The sequence below is a fragment of the Portunus trituberculatus genome, chromosome 39 (assembly GCF_017591435.1).
Source record: "Portunus trituberculatus isolate SZX2019 chromosome 39, ASM1759143v1, whole genome shotgun sequence".
Classification (NCBI taxonomy): Eukaryota; Metazoa; Arthropoda; class Malacostraca; order Decapoda; family Portunidae; genus Portunus; species Portunus trituberculatus.
The window spans coordinates 17,763,795-17,782,891 of NC_059293.1; the positions used below are offsets into that span (position 1 = coordinate 17,763,795).

A 19,097-nucleotide genomic window follows, 5' to 3' on the forward strand; every position below is an offset into this window, starting at 1 on the left:
AAGATTCGTGTACCTGGAACTAAAACCCGTTCAGCACGTTTTCTTTATCACTTTCTTTAACTATTTATATTCTATGTCAGTATCTATCTTACTTTAAAAAACACGTAATAGGAAAGCAAGATTCATGTACTTGAAACTATAAACTGGGACGTATTTTTACCTCGAGTTTTGGATATGATTAGATGGCGTTATTTATGTTAGGAAGAGTCTATGGAGGTTGGAAGATTAATGGCCAGAGTCCTCACCATTGTAATCCCCACATGAGCTGCATAAAATTGCCAATTAATAAGGAGCATAAATATAAAAATATGTCGCGGTACTGAAGGGGTTGAATAAGTTATGATTAATTTATCTGTTTTTTATAATTTTTTTTATTTGTCCTAAGCTACTACCCGTTTTACATAAAGCAGCGAATCAGAATCATCTCTACATACACGATACGAATACAGAGACAACCATCGTGTTACCTGCAGCAGCTAAACAGGGTGTAATCAATTCATTTTACATGGCGTTCCTGCCTCTCAAATGGCCAAATGACAACTACCAATCAAAAAAAATATTGCACCTGTCACTCATTCCTCACACGTATATAATGACACGCGTGCTCCTCGCTTCAAACACAGGCGCTAGATTGTTTCGACACGAGCCACAAATTTCCTCATTTACATCGGGTAATTACTGTATTTTGAGGTGGACGTGAAGAGTGTCACATTTCACCCAAGCACAAACAGAGTGTATGCAATTAGTATCTGTGTAAACATTGGTGCTCCTGAATGACCATCTATAAATACTAATGGAAAGACGAGGAGTGTGTGTGTGTGTGTGTGTGTGTGTGTGTGTGTGTGTGTGTGTGTGTGTGTGTGTGTGTGTGTGTGTGTGTGTGTGTGTGTGTGTGTGAGAGAGAGAGAGAGAGAGAGAGAGAGAGAGAGAGAGAGAGAGAGAGAGAGAGAGAGAGAGAGAGAGAGAGAGAGAGAGAGAGAGAGAGAGAGAGAGAGAGAGAGAGATTATACACACTTTAATAAGAAAATACGAAAAATAAAGCGAAACACCAATAAACAGACACACACACACACACACACACACACACACACACACACACACACACACACAAATAAATAAATAAATAAATAAATAAATAAATAAATAAATAAATAATAATAATAAAATAAATAAATAAATAAATAAATAAATAAATGAATAAATAAATAAATAAATAAATAAATAGATAAAAAATAAAAATTAAAAAAAAACCAGCCAAATAAATCTATACAAAAAATAAATAAACCAGTAAATATACACATACAAAAAACAAAAAAACAGAGTACACACACACACTACAAACTCACAACATTCGAACACACACACACAAAAAAAAAAACTAACACAATTTTTCCGTGAATCTCCTTTCTTTTCTCCACGACACGGTATCAAAACTTGCAGTGTGTTCTAGGCTGATCCCTCTCTCCTTTCTTTTTCTGGTAACACTACACGTCCCCATGTTTCCTGGTACCCTTGTAATAGCGCCAGTTGTTGTTGTAGTATTAGCAGTAGTGGTAGAAGGAGGAAGATGACAATGAAATACAAAGGGAGACAAACAATGACGGATCTTGTGAGTCTTGCTAAGCTGTCTGTATAGCGATCCATCATTAATTACTAGCAAATGAGACACAATAGCTAATCAAAAGACTCCTTAAAGCGAAATGAGATGAGGAGGAGGAGGAGGAGAAGGAGGAGGAAGAGGAGGAGGAGGAAGAGGAGAAGGAGGAAGAGTAAGAAGAGGAGGAAAACGAGAAGAGTAGAATAATCATAGTAGTAATACGTAGTAGTAGTAGTAGTAGTAGTAGTAGTAGTAGTAGTAGTAGTAGTAGTAGTAGTAGTAGTAGTAGTAGTAGTAGTAGTAGTAGTAGTAGTAGGAACAGCAGCAACTTCTAAAATTAAACCTTTTCCACACACACACACGCACGCACACACACACACACACACACACACACACACCCACGCAGCTCACCACTTCACAACAGGCTTCCTCTTTTATCATCCCTCCCTCTCAAGTAACGTCAATATACCCTCGAACGTAATCTCGCGCATCCCACGTAACTTCCTGTACCACTTCGCTACCCTGGAAGCCTCACTTTTATCAATTTCCACTTCGCACTTAAACCTTTTTTTCTTTTGGCCTTTTATTTCTCCATCTACGTGAGCTGTTGTCGCCTCTCTTTGTTTCCTTCTCCTTAGACGTCCAGGCAAAGAATATTCGTGCCCACTTCCCTTTCACTATTTTTTTACTCGCCAATATTCGCTGTCTCTATCCTCCTCCTCCCCATGAGTTATTTCCGGCAATGGTTTTATTACCTCGCATGTGTCAATTACTGCTATATTGTTTTGTTCTGCTTTCTCTCTCTCTCTTTCTCTTTCTCTCTTATTATTATCTCTCAGACTGTAATCTTTCATGACTCTCTCTTTGTCTGAGTATGTGTTTATCTTGCATTTTTCTTTAGTGCTGTTTTATTATCTTTCTCATTTCTCTTGTTCTCTTTCTCTCTCTCTCTCTCTCTCTCTCTCTCTCTCTCTCTCTCTCTCTCTCTCTCTCTCTCTCTCTACCGTTTTCCCTAAGTAATCTTTCATATCTTTCATAAGAGGAAACTGTTATTAATAATCTATGTTTACTATTTACCTTATACTCAAGTAGTCTTCCACTAACCCCATTACACGTCTTTATATTCATCCAGGTTATTATTACGTGATTTTATACAGCTTCAAAATTTTAAGGGGGAGGAGATTAAAATAGTGAAGATTCTGGACCATTAACCTTCTGATCTCCATAGAATCTTGCTAATGTAAATAAAGTCGTCTAATCGTACTCAAAACTCATGGTAATAATGCGTAAAGTACTGAAGGGGTTAAAGAGATAAAAACGTTATTCCTCACTCTTGTTTACTACTTACCATCAGCTAACTTAAAGAGCCAACGAATATAATTTTTCATCTGTATACCTTTCCCCTTAAACAAAGCGTCCATTCCAGTGTCTGTTAACAATTCCTCCTTCTCAACATCCACCCACTGTATACTCTGAGCCTTCATTCACTCCCGCTACTTCCCTCCCATGCACCAGCTACTCAGTCAGACCATTCATTTCAGCCCAGCCAGTGTCTCCTAGTCTTGCATTCACTTCTGTTACAATACCTTTCTCTGTCTGTCTGTCTGTCTCTCTCTCTCTCTCTCTCTCTCTCTCTCTCTCTCTCTCTCTCTCTCTCTCTCTCTCTCTCTCTCTCTCTCTCTCTCTCTCTCTGAAGTGGGCTTACACTCCCAAAGCAATTCCCGGAAACTTTCTTTATCTCTCTCTCTCTCTCTCTCTCTCTCTCTCTCTCTCTCTCTCTCTCTCTCTCTCTCTCTCTCTCTCTCTTGTCCACTTCCTGATCCGTAAACACTGAATGCTTCCTTTGTTTCCAACTACTGATATTAATGAAAGTGATAACAAGAACGACAACAACATATACAACAAGAAACACTATGATAACACCACTTACCACCACCACCACCACTGCTAACACCACCACCACCACCACCACCACCAATAACAACAACAACAACTAGCAACAATCACGGTTCGTTTCAAATAGTACAACAAATCCATGGCTTCCACCCGCAAAAAAAAAAAAAAAAATGAATCTCCAATATGAAAAAAAAAAAAAAAAAATGCCAGACGAAAAAGGGGAAATACAATACACCATGCAGACACCTATCCACATCCACTTTTCCCCTCGCCTCCCTCCCCTCTTTCCAATACCTGCAGAGAAACATGCCCTTTCATCCCCGTCTCCCTCACCCCACCCCTAACAAGAGTAAGCCTCGTCGGTGGATCTCTACAATAATACCTTCATTCCTGCCGTGATGAATTAGAAGCAGACGCGGCGAGGTGAGGACGAAAAGATGATAAATGGGTTGTAGCAAAAGTCCCTTCGTCACTAATTACCACCCAAGGTACAAAGCTCACTTGCCATCCGTGTTATTTAGTACCTGCTGCATGTTCACGCCCTCCTATGTTTCCCCAAGGCTTCCCCCATTCCTCCTATCCTTTCCCGGTTCCTCTCAGCCTCTCCCAGCCCTTCCCATGCTCTTCTCGTCTCCCTCCAAGCTTTCTCAATCTCTCCCCGCCCTTCCCCGGCCTCTACCCAGTCCAGGAAGCGGTAACAAACACAAGTCATGTTTATTAGTGCTGGCAAAAGTACAATTTACGAATTTCATCGCGGGCTAACTCATTCACACACCCACCAACCCAACTACATCCTGCAACACACACACACACACACACACACACACACACACACACACACACACACACACACACACACACACAGAGACTCACACACTACTAAACTACTGCCAAAGAACAAGTCAAGTTTATTTCTCTCGAGGCAAGGCAAGGATAAATGCTACATTCGATAGTATCTTTACACAGCAGGAGCGGAACTAATCAGAGAGCGCAAGGACAAATCTGGGAGAAATATAAAGTCCATTACTGGCAGAGCCTCCCTCCTTCCCTGGCCTTGGCAAGACGGATAGAGGAGGGACGAGTGCGTAAGAAACCCCAGAGCAGCGAGACCTGAGGGTGGAAGTGGCATGGAGTTAACGAGTTTGGAAGATAAGTAGGCAAATAAATACCAGCAGAAGGTGGGGGCACGCGAAGCAGCAAGGCAAAGGGAGTGCTGAAGGAGGGGAGTTAATGAGAGGATGCGAGGATACGATTCAAATTCTATATTCTGGTGCTGAGTGAGGGAATGAGCACCTATATACCTCTCTGTCTAGTGTCTGAGTGGCACGACAGGCAGCAAGACAAGAGGAAAGCTGAAGAAGGGGAGTTAATGAGAGGATAAGAGGACAAGGTTGTGATTCTATACTTAGGGTGCAAGTGAGTGAGTGAGACAGTAAATGAGTGAGTGAGTGAGCACCCGTACCTTCGTGTCTAGTGTCTGAGGCAGCAAGATAAGAGCAACGCTGAAGAAGGCGAGTTAATGAGAGGATAAGAGGACATAGTTGTGAGTGAGTGAGAGTAAATGAGTGAGAGTACCAATTTCTTTCTATCTAGTGTCTCAGATGTGTCTCATGTTACCTTCACATCATTTCACATTCATTTCTCCTCTATTCGCTCACATATCAGAAAAGTAAACGTAGGAATATATGTAGTATTAATAAGTGTTCTCGATATGTATGGCAGATTACATGAAATATTTGACAGATCTCTCTCTCTCTCTCTCTCTCTCTCTCTCTCTCTCTCTCTCTCTCTCTCTCTCTCTCTCTCTCTCTCTCTCTCTCTCTCTCTCTCTCTCTCTCTCTCTCTCTCTCAAGCACTTTCCAGCCAAATCCCACCCACACACCCACACACACACACACACACACACACACACACACACACACACACACAGGAAAGACAAACAGAGAGACGGACAAATTGACAGAAAAAGAGAGGAAGGAGAGGCAGCACCGGAGACACAGAGGAAGGAGGGAAAGGAAGGCGGAGGTGAGCAGAGGGAGAGGAGAATTATGGTGAGAGGAAGAGAAGGGGCGGCACGGAGAGATAAAGGAGACAAAAAAGTAAGCACAGAGAACTAATAGAAGGACAAGAGGAGGAGGAGGAGGAGGAGGAGGAGGAGGAGGAGGACGAGGAGGAAGAGGAAGAGGAGAAAGAGGAAGAGGAAGAGGAAGCGGAAGAAGAGAAAAAAACAGACATAAAAGAATGGAAAATCTATCTCTTTCTCCCTCTCCCTCTCTCTCTCTCTCTCTCTCTCTCTCTAAGGGCTACTCCCAATTATCTCAGAGTACATTAGCAAGCACCATCGTGACTCCCTTTTCTTAGGATACATTCTCTACAATCTGTACTTAAACCTTTCCCACCACCTCCAGGTATTCAATCAGTTAATTCTACGCTCTTTTTCCACACTCTTCTTAGCCTCCAGTGCACAAAAGATGCTGTAATATCTCCCCATTGTTTTACTAAGGATGGAGTCAAATTTATCTTCACTTCGCTAATGGTTTTCTCCGTCTGTCTATCTGGCTTGTCTGGTCTGCGTGTCTCTTCGTCGTGGCGTGCAGACCAAGACAAGACTGAATATTGCAGGCTCAGTAAATATAGAGAGCAATTATTGTCGGGTTTGTATTCGTATTTCTGAAGAGTTAATGAGGTGGAGAGAGAGAGAGAGAGAGAGAGAGAGAGAGAGAGAGAGAGAGAGAGAGAGAGAGAGAGAGAGAGAGAGAGAGTGAGAGAGTAAAAACAGAAAACACTTGGAAAGCTTAAAACATTCCTCTCTCTCTCTCTCTCTCTCTCTCTCTCTCTCTCTCTCTCTCTCTCTCTCTCTCTCTCTCTCTCTCTCTCTCTCTCTCTCTCTCTCTCTCTCTCTCTCTCTCTCTCAGATATTTCTTACTCCACTTTACTCCTTTCCTCCCCCAATCTTTTAACCTCCAAAACTGCTTCCTTTACCCCTTCCTCTTTTTTTTCTCTCTCTCTTTTCCTCCTCCACTCCTCCCTCCACTCCCTCCCTCCCTGCCTCCCTCAACCCTTCCACAGAAGTCACTCAAACTCTTCACTTTAACAGCACAAACCTGGTCTCTTCAGCGCGCAAAACTTTCTCTCTTTTCCCCGTCAATCTTATTTTTTTTCTCCGTCCTTCTTATTCCCTCTCTTTCTCTATGTTATTTCTTCTTTCTACCAAATTCAAACGCAACATCATTTACTCCTTGCTCTTCTTCTTTTTCTTTTTCCTCTTCCTCTTCTTCTTCTTCTTCTTCTTCTTCTTCTTTCCTCTTTCTATCTCCGCTACAGAATAATTTATCAGTCTGTTGAAGTTCAAAGGATAGATAAAATAAATACATTTTTCTCTACCTCTTCTTTCCTTTTTCTTAACATTATTCTTTGTATTTCGCTGTTCTTCTCCCTTAGTGTTCCATTGTAATCTTCTTCCTCTTCCTCTTTCTCTAGTTTGCATTATTGTGATTTTTCTTCTGCTGTTTTCTTCTCGTATTTCTTCTTAATCTTTTATTCCTCCGTCTTCTTCCTCTTCTTCTCTTTCGTCTTTTCTCTGTACCAGCTTCTCCCTTTTCCTTTTCTTCCTTCTTCTTCTCATCCTTCTCCTCTTCCACTTCCTCTTTATTCGTTTCTCCTCACTGTATATTGTTTATCAGTCTTCTTCCTCCTCCTCCACCTCCTCCTCCTCTTCCTCCACATCCTCCTTCTTCTCTGCCGTTTCCTTTATCTCCTTCATCTATCGTGCCTCTCCTCCACCTCCTCCACACCCCCACTTCTTTGTCTTCCTCCTCCTCCTCCTCTTCTTCGTTTTTCTTCTCCTCCTCCTTCGTCAGGAACGAGGTTAAATTACCCAACACACGAGTATTCTGTTTCTATTTCGACTTGCGACGGTGACGAAGAGGAGAACTTGAATGCTACTCGCCCCTCTCCCCCCTCTCACTCTCTCCCTGTTTCCTCTTTTCCCTCAGCTTTCCTTTCTCTTCCTTTTACTCTTCCCCCACGGCGCTACACCCTGCCCTCCTCCTTCTCTACTCCTCCCTCAGGCCCCTCGCTGCTCATAGAACCATAAGTTAGTGCTGGAGGGGCTGGCACGAGGCTGGTGATGTACTGAGTGACCGCTTCATGCTATCCCTCCTTTTTGTACCGCCCTTGTGTGTGTGCATGTTTGTGTGTTGCTGTGAGGGAGCCCATTGTAGGAGTGTTTACGAGGGATTCAACACTCTGGTAAATGTTCTTCTTTGTTGTTGTTGGCTGCTTAGATGGCCTTTAGATATTTTGTTGTTTTTTGATACGAGGAGAGGAGTGTTTTTTTTTTTTTTTTTGTAAGAGTATAGGAGGAGTAATATGATTAAAAGGCAAGGTTAAGGTATAAGAAACGTCATAAGAAATTGGAAGATAACAGTAAATAAACTATCTATGCATATGTCTACCCACTCACACCCACACACACACCCAGCCAGCCATCCAGTCCCATCTAAACACTCATCAACCTCCCCCCGACAGACTGGACGAGCGGTGGCTGGGGCGGGGACGGGAGCGCCACTGGGCAGACCCTCAGGAACTTGGGTCGCGCGCCAGTCTAGAGGTCGGGTCGTCTCCCGCCTTGCTTCGTGTATCGCACCTCCGCCTCGCCGACCAGGGTCTCTACACGTGCCGGGTGGACTTCAAACTGCAGCCCACCAAGACCACACGAGTCAACCTTACTGTCGTGGGTATGTTAGTGGTGGTGGTGGTGGTGGTGGTGGTGGTGGTGGTGGTGGTTGTGGTGGTGAGATGGTGGTGGAAAGGAGAAGGGTAAAGGAAGATGATGGAAAGAAAAAGGTTAGGGAGAAGAGAAGAGAAGAGAGAGAGAGAGAGAGAGAGAGAGAGAGAGAGAGAGAGAGAGAGAGAGAGAGACCAATAGTACCAATACCTTCCACTTCCTTCCACTTTGGCACACACACACACACACACACACACACACACACACACACACACACACACACACACACACACACACACACACACACACACACACACACACACACACACACACACACACACATACCCTTTCCCTCCTCGCTTCCCTCCCTTTCCTCACCATTCATCATATCCCCTCCTCCTTCACACTCCTTCACAGCCTCCATTACCTCCATCACCCACCTCCTTCCTTCCATAACTCCCTCCCTCCTACATCCTTAACCTCCCTCCTCGGCTCCCTCCCTCCATCACAAAAGTCCCGAGCCTCCAAGAAGACGTCACAAACACGCTCTGACCGCCTTAGGGAAAGAGGGCAGGGCTGAGAGAGAGAGAGAGAGAGAGAGAGAGAGAGAGAGAGAGAGAGAGAGAGAGAGAGAGAGAGAGAGAGAGAGAGAGAGAGAGAGAGAGAGAGAGAGAGAGAGAGAGAGAGAGAGAGAGAGAGAGAGAGAGATTATACAGATGTCCTTTACCTAAACTGCTTCTCGTGATTTGATTAATGAAAGGACTAATTGGTATCATCCTACATTCTCCTTGTCAATCCTTCCCTCCCCTTCCCTTCCCTTCTCTTCCCTTCTCTTTCTCTTCCTCATTTCTTTCAGTTTCCACACACAAATGCTAACGGTGATTATCCTCCTACTTCATTTTCCTTCCCTCCTTCCTTCCTCCCTTCCTTCCTTCCGTACACTCACTCTCGTCCACCCTGCAGCAATGATCAGGTATTCTTCCCCTCGCTTCCCTATCCATGCTAACTTGTCAAGCCTGTCTACCCACCCTGCCTCCTCCTTCCTTTCTTCCCCATTACTCTCCCTCGCATTAGACTCCCTGTCCTCTCATCATAAACACAAATACTCCTCTGTTCGTATCTCTCCCCTCCTCTCCTCGGGGCTAATCATCCCATTTCCTCAAAAATACATCGCGAACTCTCCCTATCATCTCTCCTATCCGTTTACCTCCATTGCAGATTCGCTCTTCCCTGCCTCTCTCTCTTCTCTCTCTTCTCTCGCCCCCACAGCGCCGCCTCAGCAGGTGCTCGCGGACATTAGGGTGCTGGCTGGCCCCGCAAACACAAGTGCGGGTCGTTCTTGGGCTGCTCCAGTACAGGGAACCAATTACTGGGAAGGTTTAATGGGCAATATTAACCAGGGATCGCTTGGGGGCATACTGAGTTTAGAGCCGATGCCGCCCCGTCTTGTCCCGCGCACCCGCACAATGCTCAAAGTTTCTACCATTGTAATTTCGATACTTGGTTCTTATCGCTGGTATGCTCTCCGTGTTCCCCCAGTGCCTCCGGAGAGCGTGCGTGTGATGACCGGAGGAGCAGAGGGTGGCGGCCGTGTGGTGACCAGTGTGGTGGGTCCCTATCATGAGGGGGACATGCTGGTTCTCACTTGTGTGGCGCATGGAGGTGAGTGTTGCTGTCTGTCTGTTTGTTTTGGATTGTTTTACCGCTTCAGTACTGAGACGCATTTTTTTACCATGAGTTTGGGTACGACTGGGTGATTTTATTTAGATTAGCTAGGGTCTATGGAGGTCAGATGATTAATGGCCAGTCTTCACTATCTTAATTCCCACATAAGTTTCTGAAGCTGTAAAAAATCACCAAATAGTAAGCAGAATGAATAGGAAAAAGCGTTATGGTACAGAAGGAGTTAAGCATCTCTCTCTCTCTCTCTCTCTCTCTCTCTCTCTCTCTCTCTCTCTCTCTCTCTCTCTCTCTCTCTCTCTCTCTCTCTCTCTCTCTCTCTCTCTCTCTGTCATGTATTACGCGCCATGCCTTTTATCCAGATACGAGAAATGTGATCGCTTTTCTCCTTCCGCCTTCCCACTCACGGAAAGGGTAAAAATAGGAAAAACAAAGAAAAACTTCCGACAAATTCTGAGATAAAAGAAAAGAACAAAAAACAATACCATTTCAAAAAATACTCACTTTTCTCTCCCTCTCACACATCTGACTGCAATTTTATCATTTTTTACGCCTCTTTTTTTTTTACAGTTTTCTCCTTTTGTATATTGCAAGACTTTTTTTTTTTACTTTCATTTTATTTACTGTTATTTGTTGAGTCGTTTGAACCTCCGCTTGCCTTTAGACCCTTTAGACGTACTTCACACGAACGAACGAGCCTTTTGGTATCACATGTGCTTTACTGGACGTGGTTTTAATTTGCGTTTCTTGTCTCACTTCCGTCTCGTAATTGTAAACTGCACCATTTTCATCGTTTCAGCCGCTACACCCACAGACACATATAAGTAATTCAATAATCACTCATTTTTTCCTTTCTATAATATTTTGAGGTTAGGGAAATTATTATGATGTTTTTTCCTTCACTGGTCGTGGTCTCGTGCGGTCTCCTTCAAGCAAAACGAAATGCAGACGTGCTAAAGGATGATAAATTGTAAAAACTGGACCATTACATAAGAACACGAGGAAAAGACATTTACTCATACCTACCTACATACCTACACACTCACCCACACACACACACACACACACACACACACACACACACACACACACACACACACACACATTCCAGCCACGCACACAAGCCTTAGCAGGAAAGAAACTCAGAAAACTTTGCATAAACGTCCCGAAAACAAACGTTAACTTTTCGAAACTTCCCCACCAAACATTTCGTCTATTTCCATAAAATCTCTTTTTCTTGAACAGGTCTGCCTAGGATCACGAAAATAAACAAATGAATAAATACACAAAACTATCTATAAATATAACACTCGCAAAAATATGAAAATACATCCATAGTTCACACAAAAATTAGGAGACTTTTTTTTTTACGTTTTAAGAAGTCTAGCAAAGAACACACAAAAAAAGATATATAAAAAACAAAACTTGAACCATCACACATGCCGCTCATAATAAAATACGTATAGAACCGAAAACTGAGAAGAAAACCTCTATGCTTCATACATTAATAAGCTTCTTTTTATCTCTCATGGTATTAATCACATACGTAATCAGTACTGGCCAAGCGTTACAAATAAGAATAATATGAACACTACTTACACGGTGATGAGATGGTGATTAATGAGACTATATTCATTTTACGTGGGACGACCAAAAGAGCGACGATGAATCATATGGGTGTCCTAGTTTGAGGATAGAGACTCTAGTTAGGGAGACACGTAACTATGCATGGAAACAGACATATTATATAGACGTACATACATAAATAGATACATAAATGATTAGCAGAATAAATGAATGAATAAATAAGTACACACACACACGCATACATACATACACACACACATGCAAACTCAACAATAACGAAACGAAATGATGATATGGTAAAGCGAGAATCAACAGCGAAAAACATCACGAGCCCTGCCGCTGTGTTCCGCATCGCTTCCTCACATTCCAGTCCTCTGAGCAACGGGGAATCCAAACCCACCAAAACCTCAAAGCAAATCCTCACCAAATCAAACGTAAAAACGAGAGAAAAGCACAGAAATAGAAGCGCAGGAAACTTTTTATTTGGGAAAGTGACACAGCACTACCACATCATCAGATTCCTTTTGTTATGTGGACACTCGGATTTTTCAGTATTCTTTAACGCTTTGCTCTCTCGCCGTCAGTACTTTCCAAAGGCTTTAGTTGAAGGTGTTTCATGTTTTTAAGGGTATTTCTATAGTTCCGGTGATGGACTGGCAAGATTTATAGATTATTATTAGGAGAAACTTGTCTTGAAAATCCAGCTAGTCGTCTCTGTGGCCTTGGAAAACTGTCGTGGTGAGAGAGCAAGGCGTTTCTGAATGCGGGCGCTATTGAGACTGGAGATCACAAGAATATAAAGAGAAAAAGAGAGAAGCTGCAAGAATACCCATGAAAACCTACCTAATTACCTCCGTGGCCTAGGAAAATGGTGATGATGAAAGGGAAAAGAGTGAGGTTGAGAGGAAAAATATATTAAGAACCCTTTAGCAGCGTGATGGAAACTGACGCCTCATTTCACTTTTAAAACATGGTTAACTGAAAACTAATTAGTTATGACGTTATTATTCGGTAAACTATAAATATTCAGGTCGCTATGGACCATTACGGAATGCATATACGCATCTTTTTTTTTTTTTTATCTGATATTCCAATCGTGATAATGTTCGGGGGATTTGTGTAAACATAGGACACAAATGAATAGATGAATTGATAAAAATGCAGTGATGACAACAACAACAACAACAACAACAACAACAACAACAACAACAACAACAACAACAACAACAACAACAACAACAACAACAACAACAACAGCAACAAAATCAACAAAAAATAGCAACAACAACAACAACAACAACAACAGCAACAAAATCAACCCAAAATAACAACAGCAACAAAAACAACAACAACAACAACAACAACAACAACAACAACAACAACAAAAGACAGGTAAACGTAATAAGCTTCAACAATACAACAGCAATCACTCAGACACGCAACAATACACCATTAGAGGACGCTTCAATTTTTTTGCGACACCAACTGCTGCATTTTGAGCGCGTTTCTTTCCCCACCACTCGTCACGAAGGAGCGGCCATCAGTTTAATTACCATACGTTGGCGGCGCGCTCCAGACCAATACACACAAAAATTCCACGTTGACTTTTATCAGGACGCCTATTCCCAGTGCTCCGTGACTATACCTTCACTCCGCCCACGCAAGTATTGGATGCGCAGACAGGTAAGGCCGCGCAACGATGACAGGAGGAATGAAGACCAACGTTTAATTAATGTTTTGCGATATACAATCATTCCCTGCATTATAGAAAATGTAAGTAGTCATTACAAACACGTACAAAGAAGAAAAAGGTTATTTAAAGAGTATATATTCCACTTTCCGACTGTTACGATATTCAATTTTCTTGTTTAAAATATAAAAAAAAAAAACATTGGTGAGGTTCTATAAAGCTGTTACATAGATATCTAAATATGTAGATAGATAGATAGATAGATAGATAGGTAGGTAGATACATACATACATGCATACGTACGTAGGTAGATACATACGTACATACACACATTACATACATACTTTATTTTCTTTTTTATGCAAGAGGGGAAGCTGGCCAAGGGCAAGAAAAAGATTAAAAAAAAAAGATCCACTTGGAATGCCAGTTCCCTTAAAGATAAAAATAGAATTATCCAAACACATAAAAATAGATAAACAGATAGATAGGTATGTAGATAGATAGAAAGGTAGAGATAGCTAAGTCTTATTCCTCTAGTCCTTCAAGTGACAAGCATAACACTATATCTTCTTGCTATTTGTTGGTTGGTGAGGTTCAAAACTCAGGTATAAAGAGACATAAGGTTATCTATGCATTTGGTTGTCATTGCCAGTTAAACCTCCCAACCCCACTTCCCTCTCCTCGGCCCTAGATCCTCATGTATTAAAAAAAATGTGAACAGGAATGCGATGAATATTTTAGTACCGAAAGAATGTCAATGTTGCCTAACCATCAAATTAATTCCATTAGAGTATGATTCAATTATTGCGCATTTTAGGTCCTTTTATTGACTTGTCGAATGAAAAACAAACTCGGCTCCAACAAGTGCATGGAACATTTTACTCGCCAAAGTAAATTTTTGCTCACTAGGGCGAGAGTAAAAACATAGCGACTTTGACCGCCTGCACCAGTTCATCATTTGGGCGGAGAGGGAAGTAAAATGTGAAAAGAAAAAAGAAAACAAAGAAATAAAGTCTTAGTAGTGTATACGAATGATAATAACAATATCACATAATACAACGTGCAACATATACTAAAACATCTATAACAACAAACAACAACAACAACAACAACAACAACAACAACAATAATAATAATAATAATAATAATAATAATAATAATAATAATGATAATGATAATAATAATAATAATAACAACAACAACAACAACAACAACAACAATAATAATAATAATAATAATAATAATAACAATAGCAATAATAGTGATAACAATAATAATAGGAATCACATTACTGGCAGGAATATCCGGGATGCTGGTAATGTGTGTGATATTGGTGCTGTGGGGTATTATTGTTGTTGTTGGTGGTGGTGGTAATGGTGGTGATGGTGGTGGTGGCCGTGCGTCACATGTAGTGTGCAGTGTTGGTGGTGTGGTGTGCAGTATTGGTGGTGTACGGTGAACATTTATGACGAGACTTTCCGTGAATTTAAAAGCGTGGGAAAGAAGAGCTGTATAATAGTTCTTTAATCAGCTGATAGTGTTACAAATTTCATAAAGATCCTTAGCTTACTCATAGGAAGGACCTGCAGGATGTTACATGAGTCCTGCTAAAGATAATGAAGGGCGAGGCACCGCGTGGATGGCGTCCCTTCACCACGTCCCATCAGGCAGCAACGCAAGCCGTGGACTGATAACTGGCGGCAGTATGCTCGTTATAAATAATTACTGCATGCTATCCACGCACCGGGCGCCGTGTGTTATTAGCATTACAGTGACGGAAGTAATTAACCCTAGGAGCGCTGGTGTCGCAAGCTTCACCGCCTTCCCCGGAGTTGCTAGCTGCTTCCCCTGGGCTGAAATACCGCTGCTTAAAGGGACCCGCCTGGTGATACATTTGGCAGGCTGCTTCACAAAAGTCAGCACTATTTTAGGACTCAAAACGCTGACAGACGCAAGAGTCCATGAGTCTGCGAGTTTTTATAAAGCAGCCTGACGAAATGAGTTTGCGAGTGTCGTAAAATTCCAACAACAGAAAGTGGTAACTGAAAGCAAATTTTTTACAGTCTCCCTAGGTTTTGCTTTTACTTTAATCGGAAAAACAAGTAAACACCAGGAATCCCTGCTAAGTGGTCGTGGTGATCCCCTCCCGTGCCTAGTGACCTCACACATGATCCCTGACAGCTACATGGGCCGTTGCTGCCCACGTCCGCTTGGTCACGCAGAGAAAAACAAAACACTGCTCAATATACTCTATCTCTTAATTCCATTAGGGAAATATTAAAGGAAAAGTGCCTAAGGAGAGAAAATGGAAAAAAAGGGAAAAAGTAGTTTGGTTTGTATCTGTAAAAAGCAGAGTTAGAGTTATACCGTTCCAGTTATCGGCTCGGCGGCAAAAAGAAAAACGGATTTGTTTTCACCACCAATTGACACTGAAGTACTGGAGCATCACCACATCCTTTGCATCAACCACTCATGCACACACACACACACACACACACACACACACACACACACACACACACAGACTTAATGGAACCTTCTCCCTCGAATGCATACCAGCCACTCACTCACTAATGGGCTATGCAACACTAGTGACCTTCACGCGTGCATTACTGCCCCAGACGCGACACACCCGTTGAGGAAATAAACCAGCAAACATGACTAGCCCGTGGTGGAGCGGTGACAGTGCGAGGGGAGTGTGGCTGGACATTGAGTGTGGCAAGATGGAAGCAGAGTCTGTATGGTGCAGTGAGAAGCTTGGTGCATGACTTCAGGATGGTGAGAGGCAATTGAAATAAAAAGAAAATGTGAAAAAGCAAAACAGGTATGGAGGTAGATAAGCACTCGAATATGAAGCATGAAGTGAGATGTATAAAAAGATAAATAGATGCTAGAGTAGATAAATAAAGGAAGAAATGTGATAAATAAATACATAGAGGTATATGAACAAATAAATCACCAAAAGCACCTACAGTACATAAAGCACCAAAAAATTTAGTGCCTATTTTTTTTCATACGTTAATAATTTTCTAGACCAGAGCATCTATTGCATAAAAAAGGGATAAATAAGAAGACAAACAAGCACTAGAATAGGAATATAAACAGACAAGAAAACTGCACACACACACACACACACACACACACACACACACACACACACACACACACACACACACACACACACACACACTATCGCAACACTGTAATGTGGCTGACTTGCACTGGGAGGAAGGGAGGAGTGTGTTCCCAAGGGGCGCTAATTCCTGGCCTCGGCGCCGCGGCCACTCAGCCAGCAGGTGTCATTAGGAGTCAGCCGCTGGGAAGTCTGATAACAAAACGAGCCAACTTGCACCAAAACAAGGCCCATTTCACCGCTGGCAGTGCGTTAGTAAAGATTCTCACCTCGCACGCACGTTGAATTAATGCGCAGAATTGTTTAACCCCATCACTACCATACCACGTTTTCATATTCATTCTGTTTACTAGTTGGCGATTTTATACATCTTCAGAAACTTATGGGGGGGATTAGAATAGTGAATACTCTGGGCCATTAATCTTCTGACCTCCATAGATCCTTTCTTACGTAAATAAAATCGTCTAATCACACTAGAAAAAATTATGGTAAAAATGCGTCTCAGTACTGAAGGGGTCAAGTTCAAAGGATGTATTTTTATTCTATTTTGTTCAGTTCAATATAGTAAAAGTACAGAACTGAGTGAAAAGCGTGCGGTTCTGCTTGTTATTTCCCTCACACGCCGTACTGATACTAAATAGATTAACTGTGACTCGCTCTACGTAGAAAACGCACAGGAAAAACAAAAAAATGAAATAAAATCTAGATATATAAAAAGAAAGAAAGATAAAACGTGAAATAAAAAAAAAATAACAAATACGAAAAAGAAGCGATATTCTTACAATCATTTTTTTGTTTGTGTGCGCCAGTGTGTGTGTGTAACGAACCGTCATGGCGTCCAATAGCTTTGCCAAAACTACGAGAAAAAATATAGAATAGACGGAAAAAAAAGTCAGCAAAATAGGCATCGTGATAAAATAGTGTAGCGATGTCTTGGGGTGAGAGTGGCGTTGGCGGGAGGCAGAGGAGGGACGGGAGGCACGGAAGGCGGGAAGACTGTTGTTATCAGCGAGATGAGTGACGGCTGATGGCTTATTGGCTGTCCCGAGGCGCTCATTCAGCCAGGTTCTTGCGATAGGAAAAATGCGAACGCGGGCTAACGCACTCTGGAAACGGCCTATTGCTATTACTTACTGCATCTTCACCAATGTCATCACCACACCTCCCCACACCACGCAGCGCGACCACATACTGCACCTCCTCACCATATATCCTCACTATTGCTGTTATTTTGTTCCTGTCTCACTTTATATCACCTGGTGTCATTGCCGGATTGTTCGCTTCACCACAATTCACCACACTGCACTATACGTCACCAGCACAGTGCCGCACCTCACTGCACATCACCATTATTGCTGGTATTTCACTTATTTCACTTTATTTCATTGTTCACCTCATCACACCTCACCACTACCGCAGTCACAGTTCGTCACATCACCACACGTCAACACAAGTGCCATAATTTTGTTTGTTTCACGCCACTGACATTATTACTCTAACTCTCCACCTCAACACAATTCCCTTCCCTATATATCACAACCACAGTCTCTCATCTCACCACACGTCACCATCACCATCATCACCACCCCCTCTGCTGCCTCATACCAACACACACATAACATTCCACCTCATTCTCCGTATCACACAAAAGGCAGCACAGTGTAATTCAGTCTTAGTGTACAGGTAATCTAATTTGAAGTAAAGAAACACAGACTTTTCTTTGCCTTGGTGGTGTTGGTGGTGGTGGTGGTGGTGGTGGTGGTGCTGGTGGTGATGTTGGTGGCGATGACAGTAGTAAATGGACAAACGTAATTCAACTATTTGTGTGTAGCATTGGTGATGATAGTGTTAGTAAGAGTGATGGATGTGGAGTAAGTAATGATAATGGTGCTTAATGAATGATAATTGTGATGGTGCGGTATCCAGCGAAATAATTATTAATGATAGTGATGTAGATGGTAGTAATAGTGTTAGTAGTAGTAGTAGTGGTAGTAATAGTACTAGAGACAAGAAATTATGAGGCTAAGGAAGAATGCTTACATACGATGATGGTAATGATGGTGATGGACGAGGTGGCAGTGGCAGTGGCAGTGGTGGTGGTGGTGGTGGTGGTGGTGGTGGCGGGTGAGTGGTGGTGACTGGCGCAGAGTGATGGTGATGGTGGTGGTGTGTTAGAGTAATGGAGTGGTCCATTTTGATTTATATCCCTGGCACATATATACTCATGAACCGGGGACATTACTCACTACCCTAAATTCTCTCTCTCTCTCTCTCTCTCTCTCTCTCTCTCTCTCTCTCTCTCTCTCTCTCTCTCTCTCTCTCTCTCTCTCTCTCTCTCTGAAAGTCATTACCTCCTCTCTCTTTCACTCTGCCCAACACACTTCACTGCTCGTCAAACATGGAAAAAAAATGTTACTAGCCAGAGAGAGAGAGAGAGAGAGAGAGAGAGAGAGAGAGAGAGAGAGAGAGAGAGAGAGAGAGAGAGATGCATTACACAAAATTTTACGATTTCACTTTTTTTTCGACCAGATTTACCTTATCTTTTTATTTCATTCTTATGTATATACTTAATGTAGAAAATATTGCTGTGATTGCATCCTGGAATACTGCATGTGTGTGTGTGTGTGTGTGTGTGTGTGTGTGTGTGTGTGTGTGTGTGTGTGTGTGTGTGTGTGTGTGTGTGTGTGTGTGTGTGTGTGTGTGTGTGTGTGTTTATGTCAGTCGCTTTTCTCAATCCCCGAAAAGACATTTTATAATCGAGTGCAAATTACAACGATTTAAAATA

The 19,097-nt window shown here is 42.3% G+C and overlaps 1 protein-coding gene across 2 annotated transcripts in view; it reads left to right on the forward strand.

Moving 5' to 3' along the window:
- The window catches only part of LOC123515690 (nephrin-like), a 124,585-nt gene that overhangs the window by 71,570 nt on the left and 33,918 nt on the right, over positions 1-19,097 (forward strand). For both annotated transcript variants that reach the window (XM_045274515.1, XM_045274516.1), the window contains exons 4-5: positions 8,024-8,232; positions 9,762-9,884. In XM_045274515.1, coding sequence (XP_045130450.1) covers positions 8,024-8,232; positions 9,762-9,884 — 332 coding nt within the window. The remainder of the gene's footprint in view (positions 1-8,023; positions 8,233-9,761; positions 9,885-19,097) is intronic.